The sequence below is a fragment of the Cervus canadensis genome, chromosome 4, assembly GCF_019320065.1.
Source record: "Cervus canadensis isolate Bull #8, Minnesota chromosome 4, ASM1932006v1, whole genome shotgun sequence".
Classification (NCBI taxonomy): Eukaryota; Metazoa; Chordata; class Mammalia; order Artiodactyla; family Cervidae; genus Cervus; species Cervus canadensis.
This window is the reverse complement of record NC_057389.1, coordinates 50,665,892-50,681,567: the sequence shown is the minus strand read 5'-3', so window position 1 is coordinate 50,681,567 and position 15,676 is coordinate 50,665,892. Positions and strand designations below refer to the sequence as shown.

The 15,676-nt window shown below is 42.2% G+C and overlaps 1 protein-coding gene across 3 annotated transcripts in view; it reads right to left on the bottom strand.

Moving 5' to 3' along the window:
• PPP2R2B (protein phosphatase 2 regulatory subunit Bbeta) overlaps positions 1–15,676 on the bottom strand; it is a 514,293-nt gene that overhangs the window by 468,474 nt on the left and 30,143 nt on the right. For 2 of the 3 annotated variants that reach the window (XM_043465072.1, XM_043465074.1), the window contains exon 1: positions 12,586–12,850. The exons of the other annotated variant lie outside the window; for it this stretch is intronic. In XM_043465072.1, the coding sequence (XP_043321007.1) occupies positions 12,586–12,659 (74 nt within the window). In that variant the 5' untranslated portion in view covers positions 12,660–12,850. Of the gene's footprint in view, positions 1–12,585; positions 12,851–15,676 lie in introns of those variants that run through there. 3 annotated transcript variants of the gene reach the window in all.

The following is a 15,676-nucleotide window of genomic DNA, read 5'->3' as shown; positions in this document are numbered from 1 at the left end:
AACACAGCCTGGTGTGTTCCTGCCATTGCTCATCTAGAATAACAATTTCCTTGTCTGAATGTCAAGACAATGGCCGGGTTTCTGTGTTTGTAAGACTGTTTTAATAAATCACAAATGCACCTTGAGGAATTTGGAGAGTACAAAGAACTATCCATTAATACAAGTCTATTGCACTGCAACAATAAGGACTGCTTCTAGGAAAGCAACCACACATCTGAGTGGCCAACTCTTTAAAATATGTCCAGTCCCTCTTAGCCTCTCTACTCTATTGTCACAGCAGTCAGAAGAGTCTTTCATGCTACAGATATGGTCAGGCTTCTTTCCCCAAGTTCATATACTTTCATAATTTCCAGGTGGTCTTTGGATCAAGACCAGTTCCATCATCCACACCACAGAGACACAAAGGGTGCATTCATAGCCTCAGTCTCCTCCAAACTCCTTCTTGGCCTCTGTGCTCCAGCCTCACTGGCCTTCCTTTAGGACCTCATGTTCACCATGACCCTCTGGTAACAAGATCTTTCATGGAAGATTCTCTCTCTTATCCTGCCTCCTTAAGTTTTACTCATTTGTCAGATCTCAGTTCTGACACTTCTCCAAGGAAAGTATCCTGATCTCCCTGTGCATTACAAACCCCTCTGAGGCCTTGTCCTAATTCCATGTCCTCTCCATTGCAGTGTTTGCCACAATTTATGTTCATTTGATTAGTTTTTCTTTCAACAGGGTTTGAACCATATCTATTTTTACCACCAGGGAACCCACTGCCTAGCCAATATTTGACGTTAAGAATAGAGATATTCTTTGTATTTTTAAAATAAGTGAATAAATACATTAACAACTTCTCTTGCAAGGAGGTTCCCTGACTAATGAATTTGCTCCAAACATATTTAAGTGACATTGCCATGTACAGGATTCAGATAGGGCTTTCATGCACATCTTTGAATTAATTTGCTTCCTCTTTGCTTTTCTTACTGACTGGGCTGTTATAGACACTTGCAAAGGCAAAGCCCTTGGCCATCTCGGCCTATCTCTCCTCTCAGCTCAGGCTGCCAATGAAGAAACAATGACTCAGAAAACTAATGGGCCAGACTCTCTAACAACAATGATGATTTCACCACTGTTGATTTCTCTATTAGATTTCTAAAATTGAGTCAAAATGTAGGCACTGCCTTGGGGCACAACCACCAGAGACAAATAATGAATTCAGAAACACAATTCAGAACAACACTGACCAATGTATATTACAGGAAGCACCAGGAAAGGTGATGGAGGTTGAAAGAATCAAAGAAAAAAAAAAAAAAGGAAGCTTTTTTGATGGGAGTGGAATGAAATGCAAGAAATTCAGGATCTGCAACCAGTCTCACTGGTGAGACCTGGACAAACATTCCATCACAGCAAGCGCAGAGACAGTATATTAAGCAGCGACCAGGCACATGCTGTTCAATGTCTTTAATCCTTATAATAAACATGAAAAGGGGGCATTATTTACTTTCATTTCACAGTAGAGAAAACAGACACTCAGAGGATACATAACTTGAAGTCACGTTCGGAACTCTGGTTTATCAGATTCCAAAGCCAAAGTCTTTCCAACTAAATATTAGGTTGGCCAAAAAGTCCGTTTGAATTTTTCTGTAAGCTGTCATGGAAAAACCTGAACACAAACTTTTTGGTCAACCCAATATTTCATTTCATCAGTCCTCCATCAGTATCTTCACCTGCAAAGTGTGGATATGACCAGGCAGGATTATCTCCAGGTGATAGTAACACATGCAGAGTACCTGGAGCCCCACTGGCTTCTACTTAAACATTATTTTCTGTCCTTCCTATTTCTTACCCACTGTTGAATTCCTTATGGATTTTTATTAGAAATTCCTAAAATAGGGTTGCCACTCCCAGAAAGATGATTTAATATTCAAAGATTCAAGACAAGGACTTCACAAAGCACCTCTCAATTTCACACCAATCCCACCAAGTTTTACTGATGCTACATCATTGTTTGACGAGGCACAGCAGGATTAGCCATTTTCCCAAGAGACACCAATGTCAGAAGAGAACTTGAACCCAGTCCAGACTGCTGGGCCAGAATATTTTCCACCACCACATCCTATTAAAACACACAGGGCAGGAGTTGATTTCCAGGAGCTTCCCTAATATGAATCACATTAATAAAAACAACAGCTAGCTCTTCAGTTGCACCTGGAACCACACTACTCGCCTTGTATGAATGATCATATTTGCTGAACAAATGCACATATGTGAATCATTTTTATCCCCCTTTTGATAGATAGCAAAACTTGAGTGATTTTCTCTATGTTAGGTAGATAGTTTAGCCAGTACTTGAATAAAACATCAGGAAGCAAATTCATAGCTACTGTGAAGCAGACAAATGCACAATAGAGGTTCACTGAATGTTTAAGAGGACAGCACTGACCTTGAATCTTTTCAGGACAGGCACTTCTCTGCCAGACATCTTGACCAAAAGCAACCTCTTGTCAGCAGCAGGATTTTAGTCTGTCATTTCAAAGGGATCCACGACTGATCAATCGCTTTCTCCCAGAGCTCTTCCCTGGAGCTCTGAAGATATACGTCAGTCAAGGCTGCTGCTTATCACAGACTCAGCTTCTAGCCTCTGATTACTCCTAAGATTCACCTGAGGGATCTTAAAAACCAGGATTCCTGGGGCCAATTTCCATGGAGAATGGGGCGGAGACAGCCCTGTGCCTTTCTACAGCTGATTCTCATACACGGCCAGGGTTAAAACACACTGTCAGAGCTGAGGGCCTGTGCCTTTCTCTCTCCTGGTAGACCACAGTTTCTTAAAAGAGGAATGAATCTTTTCTATTTTTTCAGTTTCCACGTGCTGAGAACAATGCCTGAATATTGTAGGTAGTAGTAGGGGGCAGCTAAGAGCTTGGATGCTGGAGTCAGGCAGTTTGGATGTGAACCCTCATCTACCACATATTAGCTGTGTGGTTTTGAGTAAGTACTACTATACAGCTCGATGCCTCGTTCCCTTATCTGTAAAGTGATAACATTCATCAATACTTGTGATGTTTTTGTGAGATTTATGGGAGGAAGTAACTATAAAGTATTTAATGCAAGGTCTGGCACATAGCAAACCCACAATCAATGCTAGCTATGCAGATAGGCAAAAAATTCAATCAATACAGAACCTTAATGCCTCTGTGTAACAGCTGTGGTAAACGCAGCGGGGATACAAAAAATAATAAGTCCAAGTCCCTGAACGTTCACAGGCCTTATGCTAGGGGTTTTATCAATAATTTTTTTCACCTTCATGATAATACTTTGACATGTTATTAGAAAGGGAAATATACCAGGTAAGTAACTGAAGGTCACCCAGCAAGTAATTATTAGTCTGAGATTGGAACTCAGGTTCATCTGCCTTCAGATCTCACTCTTTCTATTTTATCACTAAAATTTCACATAAATGTTGATTCACATTCATTCGATCAATAAGCATCTTTGCCATGATTGCTATGTGCTGGAAACTGTTCTAAGTACTGGATACATAGAAACGAACAAAACAGAGAATGTCTTTGCTTTCATGTAGTTTACATTCTAGAGCACAAAAAGACTGGTGACAAATAAGTAAATGGATATATAATATGTCAGGTCAAGGTAAGTGCTATGGAGGAAAAATAAAGCAGGGTACAAGTAACTGAGGGAGTATGTATTTGTGTGTGTGTGTGTGTGTGAGAATTTTTTTTTTTCCATTTGGCTATATTGTAATCTTATTTTTCTTTTTTTTATTGACATACAGTTCATGCACAAAAGTTACAGGGATACAATATAGTGATTCACAACTTTTAAAGATTATATTCCATTTGTAGCTATTATAAAATTTTGGGCTTCCCTAGTGGTTCAGGCGGTAAAGAATCTGCCTGCAATGTGGGAGACCTGAGTTCAATCCCTGGGTTGGAAAGATCCCCTGGAGGATGGTATGGCAACCCACTCCAGTATTCTGGCCTGGAAAATTCCCATGGACAGAGGAGCATGGTGGGCTACATCCACGGGGTTGCAAAGAGCTGGACACAGCTGAGCAACAAGCATAGCATGGTGTATTGTACAATATATCCGTGTAGCTTATTTTATACATAATAGTTTGTACCTCTTAATCTTATACCCCTATCTTGCCCCTGTCCTCTTACCTCTCCCCACTGATAATCGCTAGTTTGTTCTCTATATCTGTGAGTCTGTTTCTTTTATATTTTCACTACTTGGTTGTATTTTTTTTGGATTCTACATATGTCCTGATATCATACAATATTTATCTTTCTCTGTCTGACTTATTTCACTTAGCATAATACCCTCCAAGTACATTCATGTTGTTGCAAATAACAAGATTTCACTCCTTTTTATGGCTGAGTAGTATTCAGTTGTGAATATACTTACCACATCTTTATCCACTGATCTGTTGATGGATTAGATTTCTTCCATATCTTGGCAACTGTAAATAATGCTGCTATTAACATTGGAGTCAGACTGTCGTGTCCAACTTTTTGTGACTCTGTGGACGGGAGCCAATTAGGCTCCTCTGTCCATGGAATTCTCCAGGCAAGAACAGTGGAATGGGTTGCCATGTCCTTCCCCCAAGGATCTTCCCAACCCAGGGATTGAACCCAGATCTCTCACATTGCAGGCAGATTCTTTACCTTTTGAACTACCCAGGAAGTCCCTATTTTAGATAGGAAGGCCAAGAAATACTTCTGATAAAGAAACATTTGAGTGATGGACATGATAAGATGTGTTTGGATTCTAGGTAATTTTTAGGAGTTTAAGCCTGAGGATTTATCATAGAATTAGAAGGATATGAGACAGAAGGAAATAAAAGAAAATTTCAAAGTGTTTGCCTTGAGTAACTAGGAGAACGAAATTCTCACTTAGTGAGCTGGAGAAAAATGTTCGACAAAGAGGTTTTTCTTGAGCGGAAATAAGGAGCTCTGTTTTGAGATCTCTGTTGTGCATCCGAGTGGAAATACTAGGTAGGCAGATGGATATGCAAGTCTGTATTTTAGGGAGAAGTTGGAGCTAGAAATATAAACTGAATAGAGGATATTTCAGACCATGAGATCACCTAGGAGCAAGTATAGGTTAAGAATAAGACTGAGCCCTGGGCCCCAATATTTATAGGTTGGGAAGATGATGAGGAACCAGCTGGGGAGTCAGAGAAGGACTAGCCAGTGAGGGAGAGGGAAACAGAGAGAAAGTGTGGCCTTGAGGCCAAGACAAGAAACTCTCTCAAGAAGGAAGCAGCGATTGCGTCGGCCAAAACTAGTGAGAGCTGCAGCAGAGGAGGACAGGATTCATGAATGAGAGGGTCACTGGTGACTCTCACAAGAGCTGTTTCGGTGGAGGGATGGAAAGAGCAAACTGGAGGAAAAGACATGTAACAGAGTAGAGGACCCTTTCAAGATTTTGTTTTTTTCCTGAAAAGGGGAGTGGGGAATGAGGCAGCAGCTGAGGGGATTACAGGATCAGGAGATGATGACTTTAAGTGAGATGATTTAAGCATGTCTGTGGACTGCCACATAGGATCCTGCAGAGAGGAAAGACTTAGAGATAGCAGAGGGAGAGGGGCTGAGTGTGCGAGTGAGGGGCTTGAGTGGGGGTCAGGGGTGGGATTCGGCTCACAGGGGAGGACTGGCTATAGATGAAAGCAGGGACTGTTCATCTAGTGCATGTAAAAATGGAAAGCAAACTTGAAATGCAAAGCAGAGTCAAACAATGTAAGGTTTTGTCTCACTTAATCCTTATAATAACCCCTTCATGTGATGGAATATTTTTTCTGTCTTACAGAGACTCAAAATGCGCACTTAGGAAAGACTTTCAATGTAGTTGCGTATTTGTAACAATGAGAAAATGAGTAGTCAGGGGATGCTGTAGGTGGAAGTGTGTTTGACGTGGACCCAAAGAGTGGGTTGGTTCTAAATACGTGAAAGGGGCTGAGACAAGAATTCCAAATACATATAAGAATTCTATAAATATGTAAAAAGGCGCAAAATAGAGCAAAATCTTTTCTTGGCAGGTCCTTTGGAACTGAACAGAGTGGATTCTAATCCTAGCTCCTGCACTTAATAGTTGTGTGACCTTGGACAAGTTACCTAACTTCTCTGTGCTCTGGTTTCCCCATGTTTAACACACAGGGATAGTAACTGTACCTACTTCATAGGATTGTTGTGAGGAATACATACAGGTAACTGTACCTACATCCATTTACACACATAGTGGAACTGGGCCTAGAAAGTAGAGAACACTGCTTGGTTTACTTCTAAAAGTAGAGTTTGAAAAAAAATGTGTATTTTTCCTGTGTGTGTGTGTGTGTACTTCCAGCAGCCCTGCTTTTGGCTATCATTGGAGGATATTCTGCTGCAAGAACTTTACAGAACAGGGAGCTCAGCTCGTTGCTCTGTAATGACCTAGAGTGGTGGGATGGGGGGATGGGTGGGAGGTCCAAGAGGGAGGGGATCTATGTATACATACAGCTGATTCACTTCATTGTACCTCAGAAACTAACATAACATTGTAAAGTAATTATACTCCAATTAAAAAAAAGTCAAAAAGAGAAAAGAACCTTCCTTGTCTTGAAGGAGCATTGTTGAAAGCAGACAGACAAGTCTGTTCACTCACTCTGTCATTCAGTCCTTCATTTTAGAAGAATTTCTTGAGCATCTACTCAGTCCAGCTCTGTACTGAGCAGGTTGCAGAGACCGAGGACAACTAGGGCAGGGTTCCTGTGCCCAAGCTGCTCCTGGCCACCAGGAGATAGATGCAGACTTAGACTGTTTCAATATAGCCTGAAGGCTATTCTCATACACATCTTCAGGAGGAAATATGCAATGTAAGGGGCAAGAGAGCTGAGCTTTTGTTTTGTTTTGTTCAGCAGTAATTTACACCAGCCTTCAAGGATCAAACAGCCTAGAGAAAGAGATCAGAGAGTCACCAGACCCACACAATTCCATGTGATATATGGCTACTAGGGTTTTATTATTATTATTTAAACTTTTTATTTTGTATTGAAGTATAGCCAATTAGCCTGCCTGGTGGCTCAGACTGTAAAGAATTCGCCTGCCAATGCAGGAGAACTGGGTTCAATCCTTGGGTCAGGAAGATCCCCTGGAGAAGGGAAAGGAGGAACCTGCTGGGCTACAGTTTGTGAGGTCACAAAGAATCGGACACAAGTGAGCAACTAATACTTTCATAACCGACTAAGAGTGTTGTGACAGTTTCAGGTACTCAGCAGAGTGACTCAACCGTACATATACCAATATCCATTCCCCTGCTTCCCACAAACTCCCCTCCCATTCATGCTGCCATATAACATTGAGCAGAGTTCCCTGAAGAGCACCGAGTTTTGATTCAGATTGTTTGGGCCTGAGTCTTGGCTCTGCCACTTTCCTAACCAAGGCTCTGGGCAAGGTGGTGAGCATCAGTGTCCTCATCTGTAACATGGAGATGATGGCATCTGACACGAGAGGTTGTGTGAGGGGCCAATGCGATTATACAGCCACGGCCCCCAGCACATAGCCGAAGATCCACAGGCTTTGTGGTGCTATGGCTGCTTTGCTCTCATTTCCTCTTCTCATTGTTATTGTGGTTTATGTGACTCATAAAAACACTTCTGTCTTTGGACTTGTTGAGGAAGTCTTCCTAGAAAGATGTGACTCAAACTGAGTTTTAAAGGATGAATGGGGTTTGCAGCATGAAATGATGACCAGGCAACTCAGGGAAAGGATACAGCCTCTGGCATAGCACATCACCCTTTGGATAAAGAAAGCACCCATACCAATTTGTAAGATAATCCAAATAAAAGCCCTTCATGTCAGGTACCAAATCAGGTCCATCGGAGAATATTAGGCAAGCTTCCTCATACCTCCCTGGCTCTCTCACTTCTGTGGGTCTCCTAGGCCCCTCTGTCCTGTCTGGAATAATTTCTGTTTGATGGTGATTGGAATTTTTTTTCTCTGCTCCTGAAGCCATTTTGCTGTATGAATCCTTCCCTATCGGGAGGTGGGAGTTATGTGCTCACTTGATGGATCCACAGGGAAGGGGACAACATCCCATTGTCTTCTCAAAACCCTACCTGTGCTCTTTTATCAGCACTATTTAGTTGTCCTTTTTTTCTGGATGTGTCTTCTTATTTCAAGTTATAGTATTACTAGAATATGGTAATAAAAGTAGATCCCTCAAGTATGGCCACCAAAAGCTCCCCAATCCACAATGTTTAAAACAACTAGCATTTCACATAAAAGGTAATGCTTTGCAGAATATTGTCCACATGTTTTTAAGATTTACCTATACAAGAATGTTGGTATTTGTAATCTACTTATTCAATAAAAATTGAGTGCCTATTATGTACTTGGTATTGTTCTAGTGATGAGGATAAAACAGAGAGCAGAATTACATGAGTCTTGCTCTCATGAAGCTTTCAGTCCAGTAAGGAGACAGATACTAACACAACAGTTGTTATCAGTCCATTCGTAATGGTAAACGAGAATAGGTACTCTGAAGGAAAGAAACCCAGGTCTTTAAGAGCTATGATCAGAGACTTCTCTGGTGGTCCAGGGGCTAAGACTCTGCACTCCCAATGCATGGGGCCTGGGTGCAATCCCTGGTCAGGGAACTAGATCCCACATGCCACAACTAAGAGTTTGCACACCACAACAAAGATCCCACATGCTTCAGTGAAGATCGAGGATCCCATGTGCTGCCACTAACACCCAGCAGAGCCAAATAAGTAAATACATTTTTTTAAAAAAGAGTTAAGATCAGCTGAGGGTCAAGGATAGCTTCTCAGCTTCAGTTGAGAACAGACGGCTTGAATCAAAGAATGGGGCAGAGGGGAGAGAGAACCATCCCCCAAATTTGTGGTCAGAGGGAGAATATGGAGACAGACAGCTTATGGCTGGAGAGCCGACAAGAAGGCTTGTTTGGGGTCACTCAGGAAAGTCAGGCAGGAGTCAGAATATGCAGGACCTAGCAGTCCTGGGGCGGAGAAGGCAATGGCACCCCACTCCAGTACTCTTGCCTGGAAAATCCAATGGACGGAAGAGCCTGGTAGGCTGCAGTCCATGGGGTCGCTAAGAGTCGGACACAACTGGGCGACTTCGCTTTCACTTTTCACTTTCATGCATTGGAGGAGGACATGGCAACCCACTCCAGTGTTCTTGCCTGGAGAATCCCAGGGACGGGGGAGCCTGGTGGGCTGCTGTCTGTGGGGTCACACAGAGTCGGACACGACTGAAGTGACTTAGCAGCAGCAGCAGCAGTCCTGGGGAGGTCATCGACAGGTTAAATGCAAGTGTGTTTGTGTTTGAGGTGGTGGGGTGGAATCATGTTTCAGACAAGAATTTTGACTGCAATATATGGACCAACTCTCTATATGATGGATGAAGAAACAGGCCTGAGGGCTGAGAATGAGAAAGTGAAGGAAAAAGGAACTAATATTTATTGACTACATATTATAGATTTACCCTATGTACAATGTGTTGCTGTATATAATGCGTTTAGGTAATGCCTTGGATGCAGTAAATAGAAGTACAGGCTGGTTACCATTATCATCACACTGTGTATGCCATCCTGAAAATATTTCTTTCCATGTTTTACAAATGAGGGAACTCAGGATAAGAGGAAGTGCTTCCCAGGGGTCTCAGTGGTAAAGAATCTGCCTGCCAATGCAGGATTTGCAGGCTTGATCCCTGGGTCAGGAAGATCCCCTGGAGAAGAAAACGGCAACCCACTCCAGTATTGTTGCCTGAGAAATCCCATAGACAGAGGAGCCTGGCAGGCTGCAGTCCATGGGGTTGCAAAAGAGCCAGGCATGTCTTAGCAACTAAACAACAGGCTAAGAGAGATAAAGGAACTACCCAACATCACCCAGTTGGCAAGTGGTAGAGCTAGGACTCAGTGCCCAGGATCTTCCTGTGTTGAGAGAACAAAGTCAAGGCAAAGCTGGGAGGATAATGTTGTCTTCTCAGTAGGATGGTTCCATCCCTGAAGCAGCACAGGAATTGTTAATGCTCTTAAAGTTGTTCTAGAATTACTCTTAAGGGGATTGTCTGGACCGTGTGGATTTATTTGACTTTCACAGGAATAGACACAAGTTAATCATTACTGTCTTTTTCAATTAAATAAATGTTCCCAGTCATAACTTTTCCAGAATAGACTACAGAGTAACAGGATTGCTAACCATGTAGAAACATAAACTCAGATTCATTTTGACATCTTTTTCTCCTCAAACTCTAAATAAGTTTCAACTAGTAACAAGTTTCAACTAGTAACAAACTAGTAACAAGTTTCTAGTGACCCTATGATCTGTCTGGGGGGAAACCACTTTATTGCTTAAGAGAGTATGATAACAGAGACTTGAATATCTAAGAAAGTACATTGGGTGTGGGACTAAAAAATGGAGGGCATCTATCATGTAGTAAGTTTTATGAAGAACTTTAATTATCACACTTAATTTTTAACATCCTGGTAGCTATTGTTTAGTTGCTAAGTTGTGTCCAACTCTTTTGCAACCCTGGGGACTATAGCCTGCCAGGCTCCTCTGTCCATGGGATTGCTAAAACAAGAATATTGGAGTGGGTTGCCATTTCTTTCTCCAGGCGATCTTCCCAACCCAGGGATTGAACCCATATCTCCTGAATTGGCAGGCAGATTCTTTACCACTGATCTACCTGGTAAGTCCAACATCCTGGAAGGCCTCTTTATTTCCATGTTAGAGATGAAACTGGGCATAGAGCAATTAAGGGACTTGGCCCTGGCCTCTTGATATTTAACTCCTACCTTTTCTACTCTGCCCCAGAACCTTATCCATGATTTTAATGTTTGGCAGAGGCTATTCCCCTTGACCATCGTCTTTAAAAGGTTTACAAGAAATTTATAGTCTTTCTCCCCCCACCACCTACATCTGATGATAGCTGGTGATTCAGAGATTGTTTGCTTTGACATGAATAAAATGAGGTTTCCATTTTTATGGAATTAATCAGTTAAATCTGATTTAAAAAAACAGTTCAAGGAAGTTCTCATGGTGGTGGTATTCTGTCTGCCCAATATAGGTATTCTGTCTGTCCCCTAAGATAGGATCATTAGTCTGATTCATATACAAAACAGCAACTGAATAGACAAAGTGTTTGAGTTCTCAAAGTTCATGCTGGGAGGAGAGGCAGGGCACCAATCAGAAATCACTGAGGCAGCTTCCTATATGAGTTTAAGTCTTTTGTATTTGGAAAGTTCCCTTCATGGAGATGTCTATCCATGCTACCCTTTATCTCTCCCCAGAATATATAGGGACTTGCTAAGTCTCTATGAGGGAAGAAAGGCTTCTCAGTGGGCCATCTCCTTTAGCCACCAATAACATTTTAAAGTAAATATCCAAATTTAAAAAAAATCTATGAATTATCAATGCCTATGGAAAATACCACCCTCAATTTCAGTTCCAAACTTCTACTCCCATTTCCTGAGGATACTGATTAAAAAGCATCTTTATGGTATAATACACACTTCTCTTATTTTAAATACACAGCCCCTAGTCCAAGGCTCTTCCTGTGAGGATGAGAAATGAGGATGGGTTTTCAGAACAGGCTGCTCACCGGCTCACTTCCAGAAGAGTATGTCTGGACCTGAGGCAGAGTTGCTGTTCCTCACCAACCTTAGCTCTCTATCAAGGACTGCTTGTAGGACAACCCCTACAGCTGAAAAACAGCCAGACTTTTCTTGAAATTGCTCTTTTCCTAGGATGTGTCAGATCAAAAGAAACAGGCAAATCACACAGAGAAGATGCAAGACCAGCTACTGACTCTAGAAATGTTGAAAGCTGCAGTGCTTAGTTGACGGGGAATTGCCAGTATGTTTACAAGGCGTTGCACACGTGCATGTAGAAAGTCCCTCCTCACGCAGACATAGCACGCTAGGTTAGAGGGTGCAGAGAAGGTCCCCCAAAGGACCAGGAACTGTTTGTATAAGACTCGGCTCACCCTCGCCTTAAGGCATCAACTTAGGACCTCACAGACCACATTGCCAGCAAGCACTGAAACTCAGCTGCAATCTTCTTGCCCTGCACCCCAAGTACAGACTCTGAGCAAATCAACCCAACAACCAACCAATGCTCCACCGTCATACAGTAATAAGCCCATTCTATTTTGCTAATTGCTTTCTTGGGCATACACCAAGTTATTAAAAGGACAGTGACAAAACAAGAGAGCTTGGATAAATGTATGTGGCGGCACCTACAGCAATTTGTTTTCCCCTTAACGTTAGTTCCAGTTACTTGTTTGCATGTGAAAGAGAACAAGAAGAATTGGCAAAACATTTCTAAATTATTTTCTACTCAGCTGCATCAGTGCTGAGACCACCTTTGCAATTGTTATCCTGCTCTTCAGAAAAGACTTTCCTTGTAGAAAACAGACTGATTTTAGAAGCAGATCTGAGTCTGTGAGATAGACGCTTTTGCTAGGCACGAGAGTCTTCTAGGAGCTGCAGAAGGCAGTCTCGGCAGAGCCTGTGGGAAGTCAGACACCAGCCCACTTTTTCCCACCCACCCAGACACTCTCCCTCTCTGGTCTGTACCTTCCGTGTGGCAGCTGGAAGAGAGGATGGTGTTCGGAGGTCTGAAGATGTAAGGCAGGTAACGAGAGAAGCATTTCATCTTCCAAAAAAGAAGGCAAAAGAAAAAAATCTAAATAAAAAAACAGTCTCCTGAATCCATCAGGATTCTCTCGGCCTTTAAAGCTGGCTACATCACCCACATGTTTATGGAGGCTCTCTCCCCGTGTTGCAGAGCTGGGGAGCCCGAGGAGTAACTGAAGCGGGGTCCCATGTTGCCATCAGCGCCAGAGAGCACTGCCTTACATTTCTGCATGCAGCTCAAACTCAGAAGCCCCCAAGCAAGCCGAGATATAGCCTCTTCATTGGCTGCAGCTCCTCCGAGCAGGATTTGCTGAGTAAGTCAGTCTTGCCTGTAAACACACGCTGAAATGCCCTGCCTGAAACCTCTCTCTTTCCCCGTGTGGTCAGTTTCTCTTTTAGCAAGAGAAATCCAGCAGGATATGGGAGGCGTGAGGATAAGTGACCATCTCTTATTTAGCTGAAAGATCAGATAAAACAAAGGCAGCACAGTGTTCCACCCTGGAGAGAGATGACTGTTAAAAGGAGCCACCCGTAAAGCCCTGGTCTCAGGAATATTAAAGTACAGTGCAATGAAATGGGTCTCTGTCCTTGCTTAATCTAGATTGAGTTCTAGTTTTTTAATACGAAACCCAGACAATAGGACCATTTATCATTTAGGTGAAGCCAAAAGCTGGGCCGAGTAGTCGGTGACACAGGGCTAACACAGACAGATTCTGTGTTCCACTACGGCTGTTTTTTCCTGCCAGCACTCATGCCGAGGCAATAACTTGGTTCTGAGTTATTTGCTGTACAAATTTAAAGCCACAACACAAGAATAGAGGCTAAACCCAAGGGAAATGGCCTTTCACCAACCCGTGTGCCCTGACGGCATATGAAAATCTGGAACAAGGAAGTTGATGCCAGGATTACACAACTTTACCAAAACTCTCACTGAGATTGCAGAGACAGAGAGAGAATATTAAAGGAAAGGACCAATTGCCAAATACAAACAATTTAGATTTGGGAGTTGGTTTGGTTATGACCCAGGAAATAGTGATAATTTTGGAAATCTTACCACTGAAAGGTAAGCATAAGACATCATCAGTTTGGGATTTATAAATTCTGTCAAATACACTATTGAGTATGATAAAGAGAAACAGGTGAATATTTTCTGTGCTGAATTCAGAGGCACAGGTAATGATTTAAACGGCCCATAAAGGAAAACCAGTATTCCCCTGAGTGAACATTTTAAAAATAAGATTTAATATAAAAGTTTGCCTTGAAATCTGATAGGATAATTTTTGAGCCTTTATGGGCTCTCCTCTGCATGAAAATACTTAATTTAGCATTGGAGAAATGTGCTGGTCTGCCCACAAGAGCAAAGACTTAGAGCTGTAAGTAATTATAGAGTCAGTGCAGGCCAGGATGTAAGTTCACTCTTCCACCAACATGCTCTCCCCCTGATTTCTGGACCACTGCAACAAGATGACAAACTACTGCTGGGGACAGAACATTAACCCTTTGATAATCATGTTATCAGTCACTTCCTTAGACCTAGAGACCTGGCAAGGTTGGGTCATCCCAAATCAGGTGGTGTCTAGACAATGCCTAAATGGTCTGGATTAGTTGTGTGGATAATCTCAAACCTCCAACAGATAAGCAAATCCGGAGGCATTTTCCTGGGAGATACAGAACATCTAATCCCTGATCAGTAATGAGTCAAATGGAAGATGGCTTTGGGACCAACCTGACCTGAGTTTGAATCCCAGTGCATTCACTTATTGGCTGGGAAGATATAAACACAGCTTTAATACTTGTTAACCTTAGTTTCTGCATCTATAGAATGGGAACAACAAGGTTTTCCTCCCACTTTCTTGAATGAAAGGAGATAATAAGCATGTGATGCACCTTGTTCAATTGTCACTGCCAAGGCTGTTCTTACTGTTCTCGTCAGCCTTCTCTGAGCTCCATGGCCACAAAAACCTTCAGAGTAATGAACGAGTGGGTGTGGTTAAGAGAGTGGTGCTGCCATTACACCACTTGGGTTTAAGCCAGTCTTTTATATTGACTTACTGTGTGATCTTTGGCAACATACTTAACATCTCTAAGACTCTTGAGAGTCTCTTGGACAGCAAGGAGATCCAACCAGTCAATCTTGAGGGAAATCAACCCTGAATATTCATTGGAAGGACTGATGCTGAAGCTGAAGCTCCAATACTTTGGCCACCCAATGTGAAGAGCTGACTCGTTGGAATGGACCCTGATGCTGGGAAAGATTAAGGGCAGGAGGAGAAGGGGGTGACAGAGGATGAGATGGTGGGATGGCATCACTGACTCAATGGACATGAGTTTGAGAAAACTGTGGGAGATAGTGAGGGACAGGGAACCTGACCTGAGTTTGAATCCCAGTGCATTCACTTACTGGCTGGGAAGACATAAACACAGCTTTAATACTTGTTAACCTTAGTTTCTACATCTATAAAATGGGAACAACACAGTTTTCCTCCCACTTTCTTGAATGAAAGGAGATAATAAACATGTGATGTACCTTGTTCATTATAGCCTCAATTATAACTGTCTTCTCCAGTCCCAATTTAAAATGACTGTCCATGGAGTCACAAGGAGTCAGACATGACTGAGCCACTGAAGAACAATGGCAACAGCAAGTCTCATTACAGAGTTAATGAGGATAGTAACAGAATAATAACAGAATGTTACATGATAGCGTGAGGACTAAATAGGGCGGCTCATATGAAGGGTTAAACACAGGGCCTAGAATTTTGTAAGTGCTTCATAAGTTTAATTGCTATTGTCTATAACAACAATATCAGCCCTTAATCACAGTATCTTATGGCATTTACTTACCTATCTTATCTAAACAATGAAACTGTAAACTTCTCAAGGGAGATATCAACATCTAATTCATCTTTGTACTGGTAGTGCCTCACCCATTGCCTGAATGAAGCAGGTACTCAATCAGTATTAGTTGAATGAATAAGCTAATGAATGAGTGAATGAATCCACATATATGGGGGAAAGCTTCTGAAAGATA